Source organism: Anser cygnoides, chromosome 11, assembly GCF_040182565.1.
Source record: "Anser cygnoides isolate HZ-2024a breed goose chromosome 11, Taihu_goose_T2T_genome, whole genome shotgun sequence".
Taxonomy (NCBI): Eukaryota; Metazoa; Chordata; class Aves; order Anseriformes; family Anatidae; genus Anser; species Anser cygnoides.
The window spans coordinates 3700360-3715857 of NC_089883.1; the positions used below are offsets into that span (position 1 = coordinate 3700360).

The 15498-nt window shown below is 41.4% G+C and overlaps 1 protein-coding gene across 11 annotated transcripts in view; it reads left to right on the plus strand.

Moving 5' to 3' along the window:
• The window catches only part of CERS3 (ceramide synthase 3), a 55639-nt gene that overhangs the window by 21876 nt on the left and 18265 nt on the right, over positions 1 to 15498 (plus strand). For all 11 annotated transcript variants that reach the window (XM_013181892.3, XM_013181891.3, XM_067003691.1 and 8 more), the window contains 6 exons: positions 3600 to 3657; positions 4559 to 4609; positions 6386 to 6478; positions 6743 to 6871; positions 8531 to 8637; positions 10042 to 10198. In XM_013181892.3, coding sequence (XP_013037346.2) covers positions 3600 to 3657; positions 4559 to 4609; positions 6386 to 6478; positions 6743 to 6871; positions 8531 to 8637; positions 10042 to 10198 — 595 coding nt within the window. The remainder of the gene's footprint in view (positions 1 to 3599; positions 3658 to 4558; positions 4610 to 6385; positions 6479 to 6742; positions 6872 to 8530; positions 8638 to 10041; positions 10199 to 15498) is intronic.

Genomic DNA, 15498 nt, shown 5'->3' on the forward strand with positions numbered 1-15498 from the left:
AAATATTAGGCTTACAGTTTCTTGGGGGGGAGGGGAACACTCCAAAATATTTTAGATTTCTTCGGTGTGTAATAATGTATTTATTTGTAGGCTCTTGGTATGTAACACTTGATGAAAACATGTAGAGAATAGGAAAACACTTGTCTGTCTGCCTGTAATCATAAGGGAACAAAAATGCTTATTCACTGTTTAAATATGTATCCATATTTTTATCTTGGGATGATATAATGTGTGTATAGAAGTGAGTTCAAGAGCAGGATTCCTGGCATCCTAATTAAGTGGTAGGTGTTACAGCTTGAGCACAGGGTACCATATGGAACATGAGTTTAAATCTGCTAATGAGGGTGAGCCATTGAGTAATTCTGAGTGATAACAATGAATATGTAAAAAAGTTTCAAAACGTCCTCCTGCATATGATTGAAAACTGGAAAGGCATTCAAGAGTCTGATTTTCCACAAGCGTGCGAGAACTTCCCCATACATAAACATTTTACTAATTAACTATTCCAGTGTTATCCAAAATCTCATACAAATTGGAAATCCCCAAATAGGCAGCGTGGCTTTGCTTATGTAGCTCAACCCTTTTTGCTACTGAAACTAACTGTACCAGTGTAAAGTTCTTTCTTAATGTCCTGACTATTTGGGCTTTTGGCTAGCGTGATTACCTCGGCAAAATTCACATGATGATATTATTTGACCTCTTTTAGTATAGATTAGCTTAAAGAACGAAGGTTAAAAGCTCAAAGTTGAGTAGTTTATCAAGATTACTTTGTGCGAATCAATATGATAATGATTTGATCTCCTCTGGGCATAAATCCAGTTGACAGACAGAGGTGTGTTGCTATGAAGCCTGAGTTGAATAAACTGTCTTGGCAAACTGGTGTTCTTTTTTTTTTTCTTCTGCTGTTGTTTTGTGGATCAGTTAACTTTGTTTTGCAAGTGACAATAAGATTTCCTGCTATCGATACAAGAGTTGCCTGCCATGCGTCCATGTCTCTAGTTATACACAGCCAAAGACTGAAATTAAAACTTGCTTGGCAGCCTGAGTGAGAATGAAGCAAACAGGTTTTTCTTGTGCAATTTTGTGAACCTTGCTCTGCTCTTTGTCAGTGAATTTAATTGGATATAATTTTCAAGGCAACAAATAAGGAACAGAGTTATTCCATGCTAGTAGTCAGTGTTACGAGCGTTATGACATTTTTGAAAGCCTTCAATCTACAGGATCATTCTTCTGAATCACAAGGAAAATCTGATGAGCCAGTTCTAAACCATACTTAAGCTATTAGTGCTCCTTGTTAAGCAACACTGGGGTTTGGAAAGTCCTTTGCATGAAACCTTCCCTGCCTTAAAAGACTCGCCAGCCTTTAACTTCACCTATTAAATTCTTTTTTGTTAGACTCAGTTTAAGAGAAAAGTTTCGAGAGAAGATTCCTAAAGTTAAGTCAGAAAGATCCTTTTATATAGTTGTTGTTCTGGGCTGTCTCTGGTGGCCAGAATCAGAGTTTAAAAGGCACGCGTTGTGTACGGTTTGGTGAATTTGGGTGAATTTTACTTTGGGTTTTGTTAACCAAATTCATAAAAAAAAGCTTGGCTAAATGCAAAATGAGGTAGTGCTCTGGCAATCTTGTACGTACGATGAGTTCATCTGAAGCACTGAGTGCTTACTGCCAAGTGTGTTCGTTCCGTAGCCTTGTAGGGCTGGGGACCAGTGGTGCGGTTGTACTAGGTGCTCTGTGCTTTGGGTCTGATTCAGGAAGTCACTGAAGCATACACTTCACCCTGAACGCAGGATCAGTCCAGCGATGTCCACTGGACTCCTCGCACCTCTGCTTGAAATACGAGGAGACCTGATGGCAGATCAGCCCCCGTGTGAGGTCTGTCCTATGACACAGTGGTGCTTTCCCTAGATCTCTTGGTTAACTCTGAGCAAGGTATTACTTGTGAGTTCCCCTCTCCACTTCCATTTCTGTCCTGATTTCTGCCATTTGAATTTCTCTGTCTGTGCAGTGGGTGGTTTTTCATCATCTTAGGGAAGATGCTTCAAAGTAGAAATGTAGAACGATTGCTTATTACTGGTGTATCTGGTGGCAATTCTGTAATTGTTTTCTTAACTTCTTCCGTGGGCATGAGACATATCGTCTTGTCTAGTCTCCAACATCCCATGTCCTCGTTTTTTCTTTATTTGTTTCTCTTTTAAAATGCTGGCTCAGTCTTTTGAACATCTCATTCTTTCACCTGGGATATCAGCCTCCAGGTAATGCAGGGCTCAGAAAGGAGGGGCTGCTCTTCCCAGTCTCATCATCATCTCTCAAATGACACTTCATTACTGTTTGCCAAAGACCACAATCATCATTTTTATACATCTCTCAATCAATTAGTGCTAGCATAAGCAGTGTTCTTGTCAAGGCTTTTTCTCCTTTTTAGCAAATCGCTTTTCTGGGAGGCCATTTGCTGTTCTCATCTGGGATACTTCTTGTTCCATGAGACGTTCTCACCAAGTCTGGGGCCGCGTGCCTTTGTCTGAGATTATGACCTCTCTCAGCACGTGATGTCCTGCAGCATTTTCCTACTGACCTTGAAGAGTTGCTCTGGGAAAGGTCAGGCTTGTTCCAGAAGAGGAGAAAAGGGCAAAGGAAGAAGTTTTCCATCACCTGTAGAGGTGGGAGTGGGAATGCTCTGGCTGAGTCTCCAGCCACACCCAGTCCCAGGGACAATACCTCCCACGCAGGTTCCAGAGTCATCACAACGCTGATTGCTGGCTCCAAATCACAGCATCCTGCTCTCCCATACATAAGCAACAACATAGTTTCGGTTCCCTAAGATACACAGGAAATTTTTTTTCCCTTTGCTGACTTACCAGATCAGTGATGAAAATCTGCGAGTTTTATCTGCCTTGATGGATATGCATTTAAACCACAAACAGCTTAGATCAGGCCTAGTTAAATGCAGGCAAACCTAGTCAAAGATTGAGGTTTATGGGTAATCCAGGCCTGTGCAGTAAGATAAAAGCTTACACTGCATCTGTTAAAGCGTTGTAGAGCTCCCCAGTTTTCAACAACTGGTGTTTAAAAACAAAAAAAAGAATCAAAAGAAATTAGCTCAGTAATTGAAACAAGTCGCTGTTGGTGACAGCATTCACAATGTTTGATCCGATTGGAAAGTATATGCTATGCGGCTGGAAGGTTGTCTGCTGATATTGAGCTGTGAGATGAATATTCACGTTGGACTAAACAGGAGGAACTGATAGAGTGGGAAAGGTTGCTGTCATCAAGCATTTAATTTTTACGGAATTTATTACAATTTGCTGTAACTTTTAGCTTGATCAGCTTGAGCCTGGCTGGAGATTTTCTGCAATAAGCACAAGCAAGATATCTGTATTGTGATAATGTAAAATCATTTAGTTTTTTAGCAACTAGTCAAGTATAAGTATTTGAGTAACAATAATTTAGATATAGCTCACACATGGCACCCCTTAATGTGGAATGTGAGGGCACATTTATGTGGAAATTGTCTGTGATACATGATGACTTGCTGTAGGGCTGACTCAGGTTAATGTCTATGGGAAAATAATGTTCTTATTTTCTCCTTTTATTCTTGCAGCTGGCGATTTTCATTCTATCTTACATCTTCCATTGCTGGATTTATATTTCTATATGATGTAAGTTATTTTCATGAAGTTTTGCTATTATATTTTTGACAGAACAAGGACTGATTTGTAGATCTTTGTGAAGCCCATCAAAGCCCATACACTCTGATTTCAGTGGCTGCTTGGGTTCAGATCTTTTGATGTATGTAATCTCTGTGGCAGGCTGCAATATACACTGAAGTTTTGTGTGGATTTCTAAATTTTCCTCTCAAACTCCTATGATTTTTAAAAAAAAATAAGTGTACGAGTTATCAGCCTTTTTAAGAAAGGTTTTAAGTCCCATAGATGGTTTTACAACGTGCCTTGTTAACACCTACAAATGCATCGCATGGCCACTTTTCTCAAAGGAAGCAGTAAAACTTTTCTGGCAGCGCTTTTTGGGGTCACAACAACAGTGTGTTTCGTGGCTATTTGTTGAGGTGTTACTCCCAACTTCTGACTCAGCAGCAAGAGAGAGAGTGCTGCTCGTAACTATGTGAGCACTGCCTGGGGTGTCATTAATGCTTCTCCTGAGCAACTGAACAGTTTTCAGCGTGTCTACGGTCATTTGGCTCTTCTCCCCCAACACTGTTTATCATCACAAACCAGTGTGTGTGGCTGGTAAGCACAGCAAAATCTAATCATTGTGGCAACATATCATGAGTAATTGCAGTAATAAAACACACGCCCACTGCTTTGGATGATGAAATGATGAACTGGAATGCTTCAGGTGTCCTGAAGAGAAGCCAAAATGCTGAGACTAATACAATAAATCTGAGATGTAAGGTCTCTTTAGAAATTGGTGGAGAGCAGTTATCAAGAGTATAGTTTCTCAGCCCGCTCCACATAGAGAATGTTTAAGTATTGAGGATTTTTGAGTTAAGATGACTTATTGTGACTCAGCTGATCCGTCTGAATCATCTGTCTTTCCCAGAAACCTTGGTTTTACGACATATGGCAGACGTGGGTTGGCTATCCGTTTCAGGTGAGCTTTTTGGCATCGGTCCGTTGGCCTGAGGGCATTCCAGGTATTTCCCCATTGGAAGGGGTAATCCGCAGACATGCTTCTCCCTCCCAGCGGGCACCACCCGGAGAGGTGTGGCACCAGAGTCTTCTGCCCTTCCTTGGTACCTCCTGCTGACTGTTGCAGGGCTTTGCAGCCATCTGCCTCCAGGCAGACCACTGTCATTCCCACCCGGCCAGGTTACCAGCCGCCCACAGTAGTCGTTTTGTGTTAGAGGCTTCAGTGCAGAACCCCGAGGCTTGCACCAGTCCTGGTGTTGCTGTGAGGCACTGCAGAGCAGCGTTATGCAGAGGGTTGTGCCGTGCCCAGGTGGCCAAGAAGGCCAACGGCATCCTGGCCTGCATAAGAAGCAGTGTGGCCAGCAGGTCGAGGGAAGTGATTGTGCCCCTGTACTCGGCTCTGGTGAGGCCGCACCTCGAGTACTGTGTTCAGTTTTGGGCCCCTCGCTACAGGAAGGACATGGACGTGCTCGAGCGAGTCCAGAGAAGGGCGACCAAGCTGGTGAGGGGTCTGGAGAACAAGTCTTACGAGGAGCGGCTGAGGGAGCTGGGCTTGTTCAGCCTGGAGAAGAGGAGGCTCAGGGGCGACCTCATCGCTCTCTACAGTTACCTGAAAGGAGGCTGTAGAGAGGTGGGGGTTGGTCTGTTCTCCTACGTGCCTGGTGACAGGACGAGGGGGAATGGGCTAAAGTTGCGACAGGGGAGGTTTAGGTTGGATGTTAGGAAGTACTTCTTTACCGAAAGGGTTATTAAGCATTGGAACGGGCTGCCCAGGGAGGTGGTGGAGTCACCATCCCTGGAGGAGCAGCCCAAGTGCCGTGTGCTCCCTAGACCCCATTGCTCAGTAGCGCAGGCGGAGGGAGGGAGCACTGCAGTGGTTTGACTTGGCAGAACGCAATTCCCTGCTCTGGGAATCTCTGCTCAGTACTGTTTTTTTTTTTTGTGTGTGTGTGTATGCATTTTTTTTTAACCTCCAAGGGTCACGAGGCTCTGGTTTCTTACTCGAATATCATACTAACAATCCCCTAACAGATGGCTCCAAGCAAACTGCCTTCTTGCCCACCTGTCAGAGGTTCTTGTGTGCTACCCCCTCCTTCATGTTTCTGTAAATCTGTGGCCCATCACCCTTCTCCTTACTCATCTTCTACTCAAGGGTCAAAAATATAAAGAATCCTGCCTCCCAGCTGAGTTTACTGAGCTCCTCTTACTCATGGGACCCGATAACCAAGCTTATTCCCTAAGACCTGGGAAAAGTAGTTAAGCAAATGAGCAGCCAAGCTGATGTAAACTCAGCATCCTAGCCCTCTTGTGCCCTAAGCAGAAGCATAGGATTTTAATGTAAGCAGATGACTTTAGTCATGAGATGTATGAATATCTACAATGTTAATTGTTCGCCAAAATGGAAAGCTTCATTTATTTGCAGTTGTTTGTAATTAAATGCAGAAGCACTCCGTGTGTAGTTCTCTGACAAAAACACAGAAAAAAAGCATGCTAAAATTTGGGGGTGGGGGAAGAACAGCAGAAACAGAGTTCAGTCTGAGTAAAGGTTAAAATATTTGGCTCCCAGAACATCTTTCTTAATGAAGCCCAGAACATGGATTTAGTTTAATTTTTTAAGCAAGACGCATCAGAGAAGCAAAAGTGAGGAAAGGAAAAAAGAAGTAATTTCACTTGGCATTCAACTTTTGATATTCTCCAAGTTAACTGTTGTTTGTTTTTTTTTTTATTTCATTTACAGACTTTGCTGCCATCCCAATATTGGTACTACATGGCTGAGATCAGTTTTTACTGGTCTCTCCTATTTACACTGGGGATCGATAACAAAAGGAAGGCAAGTGGTCAGGCTTGTTGGTAGCTACAACCTCTGTTTCTACATGGGAAAATACAGGCTTGTACAAGTGGCCTGATACGGGATTTGGTGCAGCCACGTGAGGGCAGCATCAGTCTGCACCTGGCACACATGCATCCATCCACGTTCTCCTGGCTGCCAGGGGCACCTCTCTGTGACAAGCATTGCCTGTCACTTCACCCGCAAGGAGACCCTCGAGGGCTCTGTGCTTGCTTGGCTCTACCTTTTTTCTTCTCGTCTTCACAGGATTTTCTGGCTCATGTCGTTCATCACTTGGCAGCCATTGGGCTAATGAGTGGCTCTTGGTGTGGCAATTATGTGCGTCTTGGAACTCTGGTGATATTTGTGCATGATACTGCAGATTTCTGGCTTGAGGTAACCCCGACTACTTCTTTAAAATATATATATTAATTATTATTATTATTATTTTATTGTCCAGCTCATGTTCAGTGATGTTTTAATCTTTTTGCCATCAGTTTCATATGCTCCCTCCCTATCCCCACAGAGAGACAGCTTCACACAGTCATAAATTGTGAGCTAAAAGAGAGCTTCCAGATAATTTACAGAATGTTACAGAATCCATTATGAGAAAAGAGTAGAAGAGAAGTTCAGCAGTACAGTACAGGGGCTGGAAATACAGCTGCCTCCCTGGATTATTCTTGTTTCACTGTTAAAATTAGACCAAGTTGGCTAGCCTGCGAACAGCTTGTCATGATACCAATTCTCAAGCAAATTTAGCAGCTAAAAGCTTGGCTACTTCTCTAAACTGTCTTAATTTTGTCAGCATTCACACTCCTGTGTTGACCCAAGGGGCACGTCTACATCATACAGTTCTGGCTGGAGATACTCAAGCTGTTTCTGACCAAGGTATCACAGGTACTGGCAGGAGAAAAATGTCTCCCTTTTTCTCCGTCTCTGGACTAAATATCAATGTTCAGAAATGTCCTAAGATTAGGAAGTATGTTTCCCTGCACACAGCTCTGTGGTGACAGAGACCTGCTGCTGGGTTTCTCAAAAGATGAATGCGCTCTGTAGTTCAGTCAATGGCATTATTCTGGTTTTATAGCCCCAGGATTCAGAGTGTAGTTTCATCACCTATTTTGCTGGCAGTACCACCGCAAGCAGATCTTGCAGGCTGTTGCCTCTCATCGCACATTTCTTCTCCAAATATGCTTTCAGTTCTGATGGAACAACTGATAGTGGGGTCGTGCAGTTGGGATTGGTCCAGATTAAAGGCAGTTTCTCTTGCTGGATTACTTTTAATCCTGAACAGTTTTGTGGTCCAATTCACTGTGTGGCCCTTACAAACAGTTGAACCAACAACTGGTACGACAGCACTCAGATGCAAACTGAAGTTGGATACTGGCATAAGTGACGGCCCTGTCACTCAAAAAGAAGTTTATCAAAATGCTTTTTAGACCTAGGCTTGGCACCTGGAGCTTTGTTCACACTTGAGAACAGATGTTTTGTTCAACAGGGTGATTCCTAAATGAAACATGGGGAGTTGTACACTTCAGCTAGGGGAGAAGCAGTAATAATGATCTTTACTAGTGGGACAGAGACTAAAGCTAGGACCTCCGGCCCTCAAAGAGGAATAAAAGTGCCAAATTAGGCACGCAGAAGGGTAACATGCATGCACCAGAATGCCTGTGTATAAAGGGCCACTGCTCCTCTGGAGTGTGTAGATAGGGCCAGCAGCTTCTCTTTGATTCAGCCCGCTTTGAGTCTGGTACAACAAGAGATGAACCTCTGTTTTCAAGAGCACTTTGTGTTTTCATGACACTTCTACTTTCATATCGGAGAGCTGTTCCTTAGGCCCCTGATACAGAGTTCTTGCTTTTGAGATAAAAGGAGAAATATAAACAAAGAATCTGTTTTGATGCTGCTTTATTAGGTATCAGTAAAATGATTGCTCTGTATGTCAAACAGGGAGGAAACCTCCTTAGGTGGAAGATGAGTTCTTGTTTATGAAAATGCTGAATGGAACTTATTTCAGAGAATATTTGTAATATGTTTGATTTTTATTCAATGTAGGCAGCCAAAATGTTTAATTACGCTCGCTGGGAGAAAACCTGCAATGTGCTGTTTATCATCTTTTCTATCGCATTCTTCATCACAAGGATCATCCTGTTCCCCTGCTGGTAAGCGATATTTAATGTAGTCAGAGGCTTTTATTTCATTCCCATTTCCATTGAGAGGTTAGTATTGGTTGTGACGGGAAAAGAGAAGAAATGGATTGTATCTTAAAGAGCAGAAGCCGGGCTTTTGTTATTGTTGACTTTAGTGGCCAGCTGGAAGAGTTGATAAAAAAAACCCTGTAATTTTCTTTAAAAATTTAAGTAAAAATAGTTTTAAAATGAACCTCTTGCAAACATATTAACATAAATAAAGGCTTTCACTTATTATTTAACTTATTTTCATAAATTGTAGTTAAATACTATCAGCTCCTATGTTTTCGAGTGGGTTGAGCTACTTAATTACAAGAAATCATTGTCCCTTTCATTACATCCCTCCTGCTGCAAAGCAGAGTACAGTCTGTCCTATATGATTGCAGTTATTTTTTTTTATTTTTTTTTTGCAGTGCATACTTTTTAGTACCTAGCTCTCAGGTAGTACCTCGCCTCACTTACCTATGTGGGGAACATTCAGAAAAATTAAGGTGAACCAATTAATTTCTGAAGTCAGTGCACATAAATCATAACTTAGCACTGCAAATTCATGTGAGCATTTACTATGATTTAATCTGCTTTGGAGTATCCACACGGGTGCTTAGTGTGCTTAATGCTTAACATGTTTAGCTTTTAAAAAGCGTTTAATGTGTTTCACATTCACGGTTTCATTGATTCGTTCTAGTTTGCTTTCATGCCCCTCCCTGCATGTGGACAAACCCTTAGAGACCCAAGCTGGTTAAATTAATAGTTCTGAACATTGATCAGCACAAGGTTTTAATTTCCTGTAGTATTCTTTTTCAGAAATGCTGATGTCTTTTACTTTCTTGTTATTTTTTGATTAACTGTACAAGTGATCTCCAATCATTTTGCTTCACTGAGTTTCTTGTTCTTGAGCTTGGAAGCAAAACGTGATGAGATTAAAAGGACTCAAAAAGCCCAAAATAATATGGAAGAAGTGAAGTCGCAAGATGGACAAAACACATGTTAATTAACAAAGAGCCCTGTTGCAAAGCTTGCAGGATTTTCTCTGAATGTGGATTTCAGATTAGAGAGAATTTGCATGAAAAAATGGCATAGACAAGCTCTGTGTTGCATATTATCTAGACCACACAGAGCTCAAGATCAAAAAAAAAATCTATGCTTTTTTAGCATACTTTCATACAAGACTCAAATTTCTTATCTTCTGAAGTCTGTACCTCAGTAGAGATAATATAGTTAAGCCACAGCTTGTTAATTAATCCGTCATCTTTGCAGAGCTTTTTAAAATTTTGTGGAAATAATTAATCAGTTTGGAATGTGAAATAAGAAATCGTTATAAATTGCATGGAGAAGGAATATTGCACCATAACAGTGACCTTTATTTTTTTTTTTTAGGATTTTGCGTGCCACGTTGTATCAACCTACATACTACTCCACTACTCCTGTGATAGCATACTTCTTATTCAATGGGCAGCTATTGATCCTTCAAGGCTTGCATTTATATTGGGGTTACTTAATCTTCAAGATTTTGAGAAGGTTCATTTTCTTAAAGGTAAGCAGTTCTGTTTCTGCAGAGAGGTGTGTGGAATATCAGCCATATGCTAACACTTCCAATAGAGGTTACTTGGAATTTCTTATTGTTTTCTTGAACTTTCATGACAGCATTTTTGATAGGCACCTACTAAGTATAAACATGTTCAAATGTGCTTTCTACCTCTCATTCATGTTTAAGGTCATAGATCAGAATATCAAAACTTCAGGCACAGCCTTTTTTTTTTTTTTTTCCTGTATTTGATGTTCTGCTCTGATAGTAAATGAGAAGTGAACTGTTCCAAAAACTGGAGCCCAAAGATGGCATTGAACTCCTGAAATTCCTGCGTTCAAGGTGAAAGTAATCTTTTTCTCCCTGGACTATGTAAAAACATTCAAAAAAAAAAAAAAATGAGGAGAGGCGAGTGGTGAAGTGGTGAGATCTTTTAAAAACTATAGAAATCTTGTTCTTCAGGTTTGTCTAAATCTGAGCTTGGCTACACTTGAACATTCTGTTTTTGGACTAAGAAAAACTGTACGAAGCTGATCCGGTATTATATTATGACATAATGAAATAGTCACATTCAACTGTGACATATAAATAGATCAGCAAGAAAGCTGAAGAAAAAGCTCAAAGGCTTTTTCTTTTATTTTCAAAGAGGCTGTTTAAAAAGACTAGCTTTGCCAAGGATGTCTCAACATATTCAACATATTCAGTAGAGTAACAGTGCAAGTTTGGGGCTGTCATAATCTACTTTTAGCTTGTAGATGAAATTAATGTGGGTAAAAAGCTGTAAAGAAATGTTTGCTGCAATCTAAGTCTTGTTTGATTTCCTGAAGTAAAACTTTCACAAGGTCTTTTCTAGCAAAGTATGCCAGCAGCATTTAGAAAAGGACTTTGGAGAATGTCTCAATATTTGACATAACCATTGACAGGGATACTTTGCTAATTAAGGTGAAACTTGTGCTATTGAAAAATGGTATTCCTTGTAAGGATCAAGGGACAAAAAACTTGTGATTTTGTCCTTTTGTCTGAAGCAGTTAACACTGCGAACCATCTTAGGGAAATAGAAATATTCTTTCTACCCATATTAACCATTGTTTGACTGCTAACAGAAACCATCCTATAATTTACTTTCTGGAAATAACTAGCAATGAACGCAGCGCAAATGCAATTACACCCAAGTTTGTTGCCAAGGCATGGTCCCTATCACTGCAATAACATCCTGATCCGAGCCTCTTTGAAGCTGATGGAAAGAGTGCTTCAGATTTTAATAGCACTGGATGAAACCAGCCAATTATTCTGGCTATCACCATGCAAATGAGAAAGAGACAGGTCAAATATCTTCATTCTCAGTCCAAGCTTGTTCTGTAGTCCAAGTATTTTTGTACTCTTCATTTGTTTATTAATTTCAACCAGTACGATGAGACCCCATCAGCAAACCTTGTCTTTTAAAACAGCTTTTTTGGAAAAAAAAAAAAAAAAAAAGAGAGAGAGAAAGCCGTTAGATCAACAAGAAAGCTAAAGAAAAAGCTCATTTACATGCCATAACTGTGAACTTCAAATTTGTAGATCATGGTACTTTAGGCCCAGCCTTGCTTTGATGAAGAGGTTCAACTAAGAAATGAAATGCCATGACTGACTCAGCGTAGCTTGGCGTTGTAATCCATAACAATTGTTTCTAATGGTTGGGATTTGAAGTAATAGTGTGCAAAGTGGTATTTTTAATTCCTAAAATGATGGTCGCTGGGACTGTTCGTACTTCATTATTCCTTCCTTCCACCCCACTGAATTTTCCGGATGACTTTTGACAAGGATCTGAATAAAACATTTCTTGATGAGGTACTTGGGAGGATGATTTTGTTGATATTTTTTGTTTGTTGTGTTTTCTGCTTTATTTAAACCTGGCTTCTCAAGGAAGCTTGTGCAATCAAGCTACATTTGTCTGATCCCAGTGCCAATCTCAGCCTCACTGGATGGTATCCCTGGATTCCTACAAGTCTTATGCAAATAGCGGGATATCATAGGGAGATCCGATGTCTTCCCTACAAGAAAACTGGTTACAAATTCAACCCTTGTTAGAGAGAAAACAATTGGACATAAAAGGAAAAATCTGTAGAAGAAATGGCTTGCTTTGTGCTGCTTTTAAAACATGTTTCTGTGTTTCCTTAGGCACTGAAAGACTTATGTTTCTTCCATGTCACTTACCTCTGATTAATTACAGTCATTTCTGGCCAGGCTTATTGGGTGTTAGTGTTTTACTTCTCGTTTTCTTTTTTGATTGTGGCCTTGTCCCTGCACTGAGCTGGAGTTTGTCCTGCATATTTCACTGTAATTTGACAGAATTTTTGACATAATTTTAGCTCATTGTCAAAATATCTGTCAGGAAGTTTCATCAGAATTAGCCAGATTGACCAACATATCCTATCTGTCTTTAACATCCAATCCTATAAGATGTCACTAAAGGCAAATTTTTGTTGAGAAGTAAACATCTAATAGAGAAAGGTAAAAAAAACGAGGAAAGAAAAATAAGGTACTTTAGCCATGAGGAGTGAAGTTGTTTGACTGTAGTACAGAGAAATTTGTACTTTACGTGAGAGGTATGACCTGGAATTTAGCAACTCCACAACAAGTGCATACAAGCCTATTGCAAAATCTGCTAATAAAATGGGTATGGCTGAAACAGTTCAGGAAGAGGCAGAAAACAAATTCCGCGTTTTGGGCTTTGGCATAGCTTTCCATCCACACTGGTTGGGTGTTTTTTTTTTTTTTTTTGAGAGTCCACTGCAAAAAGGTCTTCAGATACAATGGTTAAGAGGACGTTGCTAGGCCAGCTATATAAGGCCATCCTGCCCTGCCTGCTTATATGCCTTTGTAGGGGCAGAAATGCTTTATTTTGAGATAAGAGCTTTTTTGTGTTAGTCACTGCTAAAAAATGTAAAAGCACCAAGCCGGCATCTCTACCAGGGATTTTTGATTCCTTATACAGCTCTCGGAGAAGATGGTTTCCAAATAACATTTTTACAGTGGCAGCAGCAGCGGGCCTAGCCCTTTTCAGTCTGCATGACTTCAGCTGGCTTGCATGTGCAGCCTGTTTTCCATAGCGGTGGCAAACTTGGCTGTGAAAGCAGCCAGTGCCTCCAGAGCTGCAAAGGCAACTCTGGGAAGAATGGTGTTTGCAAGGCAGCACTCCTCTACCTCTGCGTTTGTTACGGACGTGCTCCTCACAAATAGCTGTTGCTATTTTAGTGAAATGCCAGTAAACCGTCGCACTTGCAGTAGGAGGGTTTTGTTTCTCCGCCCAAGACTTCTAAGTTTTCATTCAGAAAACGGGCAATGTTGGGCATTTTTCTTGAAGCAAGTTAGTTACTTTAGGTGGAAAAACAAAGTCTCAATGTAACTGGGGATAGGGACTGCTGTGTAACTATATAGTCCTGAAGGAAGCTCTGAACATATCAAAGGTGTGAGGACTTTTCTCAGCACCTTCTGTGCCTTGAGCCACCCCGCGTTGGCGGGGTCACCAGTGGAAATGGTGACGGTGCAGCAGTTACCATCCCCTGGCATCCTTCAAAGGACAGGCGTCTCCTCTGATTGCATCCTTCTGGCTCACGCCATCTCCCGGCCTGAAACCCAGTACGCTTTCATGTATTTTATTCTGGGTGGAAGGTGGTGTTGTCCCTTGTCAAAGTCCAGGCTAAGGAACCTGCTTGGGTCACACGTGAAATGCGGGGTGTGGTGAGGGCCCAGATCTCCAGGTGGTCACGTACCCGCCAAGTCCCCTCTGCTGTTCAGAGGCTTGCACAGAGCTGTGCCACAGCTTGCTAGAGCTGGGGGTGTAGCTTCAGCATCCTCACCATCAGGCTGCAGCAGGAGGCTGTGTTAAAGGCAGGGATTAAAACAGAAACGACATCAGGAGCGCAGCAGCCTTGCCAGGCGGTAACTTTCTTCTATGCTTTACTCTTCCCTCTCGTGGAGGGGTGGGTGGCTTTTGTCTGCCACTGGGCGGACAGAAGCTCTTCATCTCAGCTCTCGCTTCCCCTCTGCACTAATTATCCTGTCTCTCTGGGATAATTGCTCGGCTGACTTGCTTCAGCCAAAAAGAGCTTGGATTAGAAACCCTGCCATCTCCCTCCTCCCAAGTACTGCAGCCAGAGATGAATTAAAATGAGGAAAAAGGAAAGAGGGGTGTAGAGGATCTTGCTCTGCCCTTGTGTGTCCAGTTTTCTCAGCTCTGGGAGTCTCTGGCACCTGAGCTGACGGCACAGACAGTGCTGGTCTGTACACGTGTGGGCCTTGTGCCGCCTTTCCCCCAGCTCAGTCCTCCAGGAGTGTCCTAGCAAGGGGGCAAGCTGGGCCACGTTTGTCTACGTCACATTAAGAAGCTGTTTATTTTCTATGGGGTTAAATTTGGAACAGGAATAATATTTTTTTCAAGTCAAAGATTGTTGTTATGCTGGAAAATGTTTATTTAAAAAAAAAAAAATTCAAACAACTGAACATGAACCCAAACGTCCTTTTCCATAGGACATCTTATGACTCTGTTTACGAGTGAGGCACATCCATGTAAGAGAAGCCCTTCAAGGTCAGACCTGTAGGCATTTATCTTAGGTCAGTTCTGCAACGAGAGGACGAAGGACATTTTTCAGTGTAATTTCTTTTCGAGTTAGGTCAGGCAATTGCAATGTGAGCTGCTGGCTGCCATCTTGATGTCCAAGGCCTTTTGTTGCTAGGGAACTTGGTGTGTTTCTGTAATATTGTTCAATTACATGGTTAAATTACCCACTTGTATCAGGTTTCAAGCACCACTGAAACATGTCTAGTCATCATGTCTGCACATATGAGAATATTTTAGGAAAATTGAAAAAACATATAGAGAGGTATGTACATGTGCACTGATTTAAAATATCTCGCCAGGAAAATCCCATGGAGATTAAACATTTTATTTCCAAGGTCAGAAAAAGGGAGCGAATGACAGCAGCTTATAGCCACATTATTATGGCAAATTAAGATGTAAAATATATGTTAAATCCATTACACACCGAGTTAAGGTTTTGAGACTACGGTGTTTTAAATTTTGAAAAATATGTGTAAGTTGTAGGAAATGGGCATGGTGTCCACATGACTCAGATACTTCAGGGCTGATGCGAAGTCCATCAGTGGCAGAAGGTAATGGCAGGTTTTTAATGGACTGTAATGTTACCAGCAGTATATTTTTTCTTCTTTTTATTGCTTTGTTGCCGTCAGACTGTCCTTGACTAAGGCAACGAGCTTCTTACTAATAGCTGGTGTTCTTTAGGAGTCATCAAGTACTGTTTGGATTC